The sequence below is a fragment of the Rattus norvegicus genome, chromosome 1, assembly GCF_021556685.1.
Source record: "Rattus norvegicus strain SHRSP/BbbUtx chromosome 1, alternate assembly SHRSP_T2T, whole genome shotgun sequence".
Lineage (NCBI taxonomy): Eukaryota > Metazoa > Chordata > Mammalia > Rodentia > Muridae > Rattus > Rattus norvegicus.
In genome coordinates this window covers 216,608,483-216,615,000 of record NC_141534.1, presented here as the reverse complement: position 1 = coordinate 216,615,000, position 6,518 = coordinate 216,608,483, and the positions used below count along the sequence as shown (strand labels likewise).

Sequence of the window (6,518 nt, the reverse complement as noted above, 5' to 3'; positions counted from 1 at the left end):
TATTCAGTGCGGAGACACAGACACAACCTGCCCTTTATCAGACAAAGCACCTCTCTCTCAACTGATTGCACACGGTGATGCCTACACACTGTAGCCACCCCTACCCCTTGCCAACTGTCACACACAGTGGGTCAGATGCACGTAGTCCTCTTTCTTAGCTCTGCCAACCCAAACATTCATTTAACTCTAGCACAGCCACTCAACAAAACCATCTCTCTCACCTATAAAAACTTCAACACACACACAAAACTTCAACACATCTGGACAGTGGATGGCCAGAGATGCCTCTAAGTGCAATTCCCACATACTTAGGCCTAATCCACCATGGTGGGACTCTGCACCAGACTATAGCCTCTTCATGGCTCAAATTTCCCCTCCCTTACATTAGAAAGGTAGTTTATCCTGGGTTTTTTTTTTTGGGGGGGGGGGTGTTTGGTTGAGGCTTGTTTGTTTGAGATAGAGTTTGGCTGTCCTGGCACTCCCTCTGTGGACCAGGCTGGCCCTGCACTCCCAGATCCATCTGCCTCTGCCTCTGCCTCCCAAGTACTGGGATTAAAGACCTGCACCACCGCTGCCTGGCCCACATCCTATTTCGTAGGGAGGCTAGGTAAGGAGGGGTCATAGGAACTGGAGAATAAAGCTAAGGTTCTGGAAATTTCTCATAAGTTCCAAATGTCTTATCGAGGTCTCTCAGTGAAACACACACATGGGAAGCTGCCCATGGCCACAACCCCTTCGAGCTGTGCTCTAACCACGCTGCTAGGTACCGGCCTCCAGTCAGAAAGAACAACAACTCAAACAGACCCATTCACACTAGGCACCCAAACACACTGGCAGGCTCGTGCGGGCCTCTGCACACGGTTTCACAGTTTAGGGAGCGCCTGAGCTCCTTGGAGAAAAGGCGAGAAGGTGTCATGTTAATATACTCAGTTCCTAAAGATGTATCCCTGAACATGGTTCCACAAAATCCAAACCCCTCCTTAAATTTTCCATTTGCTTGCCTTTTTGCTTTGTCTCGAGACAGTCTCATACAGCCCAGGCTGTCATCAAACTCACCAAAAATCTGAAAGGGACCTTAAAGCTCCCGATCTTCCTGCCTCCGCTTCCCAAAGGCTGGGATTAGACGCGTGCACCACCACACCTGGCTCCTTCCTTTTCCTCTACCATGGCTACATATACACCAGCGAAGTGCTGAGGAACAGACTTCCCAGAACAGGGCTGCATCTGCAGACTTGGCTCCTCCCCAGGCTGACTGAATGCTCACACCCTCGGGGACACCATCTCCAGGGCCACACTAGCTTGTGGGCAAGCACACACTCCCTCAAAGACTCCACCTCCTTGAAGGTGCACACTTGTCACACACACACACACACACACACACACACACACACGCAAAGCAATCCCTGACTTGTACAAGTAGAGACAGAAAAGCAAACACTACCGCACACACCTGCTGCGTGAAGAGCTGCCACCCTGAAATCAATGCAGAAAAATCTCTCCTCTGACCAGTCACATTAAAATGTAAGTGGCTCTCTCCTTTGTCCCCTTTAAAGCACAGCCTAGCTGCCCTCAATTCAACCTCTGTTCTTCCTCCTGCCTGTCAATGGGCTCAGCCATGCAACCTCTCACAAACTCAGGCGCTGGCAGACGCCCCAACATCTTCCTTCAAAGTCCCCACCCCATATTCTGTTCCTCCTTCAGCAAGGTTTATCCAGCCCTGTAACCTCCATCCCAAACCCAAACTGGAAAGGGCTTCCGTGTTGAAAACACAAGCCTCCCCTCCCAGTCTCGAACCTGGGAGAGACTGCCTGCCATCCAGGCCCATCACTAAAAAGGTCAATTCTTAGTCAGGAGTCTCACTCACCCTCTCATGCAACTCTGGAGATTCTGTGACAGAAAGCAACCACAATTCCCGTTCTTCTGGTCCGCTGGGTCATATAGCCTCTCTGTCCCCATCTCCCTCTTTTCCCCCTCTGGTGTTGATCCTCAAGTGGATTTCTGTCCAGGTCTCACAGATCAGTCCTCCTCACAAGACAGTGGCTACCGCCAGCAAACCCCAGCTCTTCAGAGGCCTTGTTCACTCTGATCCCTCCGCCGCTAATCTCAAAAAGCCTCACCCTCAAAAGCCGAACCCTGCCTCTGGCCACACAAGCCCCGACCCCAGGTACCAGTCCCTACTCTGTGTCTCACAGGCCCTCCCACAGCCACGGCCTCCGCACGCCCCACCTGCACGACTTTACCATCTATTCACAGGTCCCCGGCCACCAGTCCTTTCTGGACCTCACCACACAAGCCCCTCATAGTTCGTGCTAGCTTTCACCCTGACCACGCCCAGGGCCACGCCCACAGTACCCGGTTTACTCTTGAGCAGCACGGTTCCTCACGCACTTGCGCCAGTTTACTAAAACCGAATCGGGGCACCTCCGTGCAACTGTGGCGTGCTGATGTGCGTTCTCCCTCGGCCTCCCGTCCCAGCACAGGCCAGTAGGTCCCGGCCCACGCACCCTTCCGCCTCACGGCCGCACCGGGGCTCACCTTCACTGCAGAACTTGCCGCCGAAGCCAGTGTGGCTGCAGTCGCAGCCCACCTCGCCGGGGGCTAGCACGGTGCAGAGGCCGCCGTTGGCGCAGGGATTGCGTGCGGGCGCGCACAGGGGGTCGGCGGCCGCACCGCGCAGACCCTGGCTACCCAGCAGCGCCGGCGGCCGCTCGCCCAGCTTCAGGTTGGCCAGGAGGCCGCGGAAAGGCGGCTCGTACTTGACGGTGCTGAGCGTGAGCGCAGACAGGCGCACGTCGGGTGGGATGCCGCCCACGAACAGGTCGCTGGCCACCTGCATCTCGCGCCGCTTTGAGCGCACCTCGGCCGCACGGGCTTCGCCGTCCACCGCCAGCGCCGTGCGCCGCGCGTCGCGGGTCAGCAGCACCATGTGCCAGCGGTCGTCGGCCACCGGCGTGTCCAACTGCAGCGTGGCGGGCTCGGCGCAAGACAGCGTGAAGCGCAGCCGCAGGCGCCCGTCCACCAGCAGCAGCTCCAGGAAGTCGCAGTCGCCGCCGTCGTCCAGGTAGAGCAGCAGCGCGCGCGTGGCGTTGGTGCGCAGGCTGAAGCTGAGCTCGCCGGTGCTCGCCGCGCCTGCCCAGCGCGCGTAGCGAGCCCACTGCCCGGGGCCGCCGCCAAACTCCAAGCCACGGACGCCTGCCACCAGCGCCAGCAACAACAGCAGCGGCGGCAACTGGGGTGGCGGTCGCCACCGACTCCCGAGAGCCATGCCTCCGGCGGCCCCGACGCCGCCCGGCCCCCGGCCCCGCTCAGGCTTCAGAGCCGCGGGCGCATGGGGCGGGGAGGGGGCCGGGCGCCCCTCGCGCGGAGCGGGGCTCCCTCGTCGATTCACAATGCCATGGACCCAGCCGCTGGGGCTCACGTGTCCACGTCCCCGGAAGGCAACGCCGGCGACGGGGGCGGTGGAGCCCCTCCCCCGCAGCGGGCTCGGATGGAAGGTGGGGGAGGGACGCCTGCAGGGAAACAGAGAGGAAAAGTTTAATCGAGGGTTCAGATTCAAGGGGTGTCGTCGGTGTCTGGCTCTCCATCCCAAATTAGCAGGTGACCACCTGTTTCCTTTTCGCACTTTTTATTTTTTGGAGACGGTCTCATCTAGCCCAGGCTACACCCACACCCACACACTCCTTATGTAGCGGGAAATGACCTGGAATTCCTGATATCCTCCTGCCTCCACCTCTTCCTCTTTCATGTGCTGGGATTACAAGTCTGGTCCAGCACGACCAGCTCCCTTGAGGTTTTTCAGCTCGCCTTGACCTGCATAGGTGCTCCGAGAAAGAGATACCATCATCCTTGGAAGTAGTGGGGGATTAACAGTTGAGGTGGTGCTCACTATGGGCATTTATTGGTTTGAGGTGTGGACCTGAGAAAAAGTGATAGGGTAGAGTCTACACGAAATCCAATGGAGAAGCCCTCGCCTAACTAACCCTCTCTAAAGTCCAGGGGTCAGGACCAAGGCCAGTTCCTCGAGGGGCGGGGCCGAGGCGCGCTCCTCCCGCAGTTTTAACCCCAGTCACCTCTCTGAGCTTCCTAACCTCTGGGCCCAGCTCCCGCTTTCAGCCAGGGATCAGTCTCTCATCAGCTCTTGATGTTGGATAATGAAGTTGCTAAATAATTCATTGGGATTAATTAAATGCCAATTCGTCAATGGTACCACAGGGTTACCAGGCTGGTAAGGGGCAAGAGAGAAAAGCCAGTCAAGACCCAGGTATCCATCCACTCGAGAGCACGGACATCCAATTCTATACCTCCATTTCCCCTAAAGCACACTAAACCCTTTCTGGACTCCCAACCTTACTTGGTGGCCCATTGTCAAATGTGCAGTTTCCACTTGTCCAGGTCTGTCTGAAGCTAAGGGTGAGTCAGTCACCCTCAACCTCCCGCCAGACTCAGGTCCTCAGCTTCAGGACTGGTCCCTGTAACTGGGCTCCGCTTCAACACTCAGCTCCTCCAGGCCCCCCACCCAGGACTGGGGGGGGAGCTACCAGGAGGCAGGCAGGTTCATTTGCATAAAATTGCCTTTCTGAAATGATTACCCTTGTAACGGGCTGTCAGAGAGCAATTTATACCCCACGACAGGGAGGGGAATTTGCATCTCGTTAAACTCCAAGTCGTAATTATTTATATCCAACAACCCTCCTGAATATTGCATTGATTTTATTTTGGGGAGGGAGGGTGGTAAGGAGGGAGAGATGGAGGTGATGAGAAGCCTGGGAAAGAAGCAGGGAGGGGCCGGAGTTTCAGAGGAGCGGAGGACAGGTGGAGAGGAAAGAGAGGAAGGAGGAAAGCACATGAAAAGTGGTGGAGGTTGGGGCCTAATGGAGGAGAGAGGAGGGCTGGTGGGGAGAAAAGAAAAAGAAGGTTGAGAAAATTCAATTCCAAATTCAAACGGCATTTGTCAGGGCCCTGGGTCCAGGGCATTTTTACAAATGTAGTTTAACTTAATCAAGTTCCATTACTCCTGTCCACCCTTCAGGGACCCTACAGAGAAGTCTAGGGGCCTGGCCAAGGTCACACAGACACCGAACAGCATAGTAGGCTGTTCAAATCCAAGTCTGTCCAACCCCACATGCCCATGGTAGAGACCTAGAGCAGGACAGCCACAGGTGAGCTCCCAAAGAGAAGAGTGGCACGGGGGGCAGGAGGAGAACGAGAAAGCTGAGTGAAACAGCAGGCGGGGCTACACTGAAGAACCACGTTCGGGGTGTACAGGAAGGCAGGTGGCTGGGGTGGCCAATGGTCAGAGGAAAGATGGGCAGAGAGGACGTTGAAGTCCTCAGGAGTGGCCAGGCAGACAACTGAGATACAGCTGCAAAACCAGTCCCCTGTCTCAGCTCTTTCACCCCTTCTGCTGCTGCTGCCTACGCAGAATCCTATAAGATACCATGGCACTGGGGGGAACCAAAGTATCCTGACACAGCAGCCCCTAGGGCTGCTCCTTCCCAGGCAGGGAGAAGATGGCCAGGCCTGCAGCCCCCATTTCCCTGCAAACACTGTTGGTTATATATAGCGAGCCACTGCTTCTCCTCATTGGGTAATGGAGATAATTAGCATGTGCGGGCTAATTAGCCAATCAAATTAAATGCAGCACCTGCTCCCGGCCTGATTGACGCCCTCACCCCCCATACACACACATACACACACATGCACCCCCAGCCCAGGGCAGGGACAAGGAACCCTGAAGCTGGAGAACAAAAAGCTGAGGCTCCCCTTCTCCAGAAGGGGCAGTCAGAGACCCCCCAACAGCAGAGGCCCAGCCCTAGTGTCCAAAAGACTGAGCATCCCCACCTCATCTCCTCCCCTCCTCTTCCAGGGTCTCAGTCTCAGTCTGGCCCTACCTCCTCGCCTCTGCCTGCCTCTCTCCTAGCCCCCACCCCCACCTCCGGACACTATTTTGGGGAGAAAATTAATTAGCTATTGATTTCCACTGGTGGAAGGAATGAGATTGTGTGCTGTTGTCCACTCACAAACCCCCAGCTTGGGGGAGGGGTGTCTTTCCTCTGCCCCACCCCCACCCCATCCCCTGTCACACTCACAACCCAGAGACTCAGGCCTCTAGGGCAGTAGCAGAGGAAAAAGCCTGAGGAAAGTATCTTGTTCTGTGCATCCAGTAAAGAAGTTGAAGGAGGATGGATGGATAGGGTAGGGGAGGTAGGTGGGGAGGATTCCAGAGGCTACCAAGGAGGGGCTTGGGTCCTAAGAGCTAAAGACAGATTATCTGGCTGCAGGGGCGGGGGGGGGGCAGAATGGTTGAGAGTCCAGAAAGGAGGGTGACTCCAGTTAGTCTGGAGTAGGGTGGGGGAGAGGGAGAGAGGATAGAGAACAGCCAGGTGCGAGCGCCTGTGTGGAGGCAGCTGCTAGGGGCAGAAGCTGGGTTCGTGTTGAACCTCTAGGGAGAGTAAGGACCGGGTCTGGCTTGCACACCCTCCATGCGTATTGTTCATTCTCCTCATGGCTCTGCAATT

General features: G+C 56.4%; 1 protein-coding gene across 28 annotated transcripts in view; it reads right to left on the bottom strand.

The window, feature by feature from the left end:
- Nrxn2 (neurexin 2) overlaps positions 1–6,518 on the bottom strand; it is a 115,842-nt gene that overhangs the window by 103,034 nt on the left and 6,290 nt on the right. For all 28 annotated transcript variants that reach the window (XR_015632866.1, NM_053846.2, XM_087575101.1 and 25 more), the window contains exon 2: positions 2,536–3,509. Coding sequence is in view for 27 of the 28 variants with exons in the window: in NM_053846.2 (NP_446298.2) it covers positions 2,536–3,265 (730 nt within the window). In the remaining variant the exon portion in view is untranslated. The remainder of the gene's footprint in view (positions 1–2,535; positions 3,510–6,518) is intronic.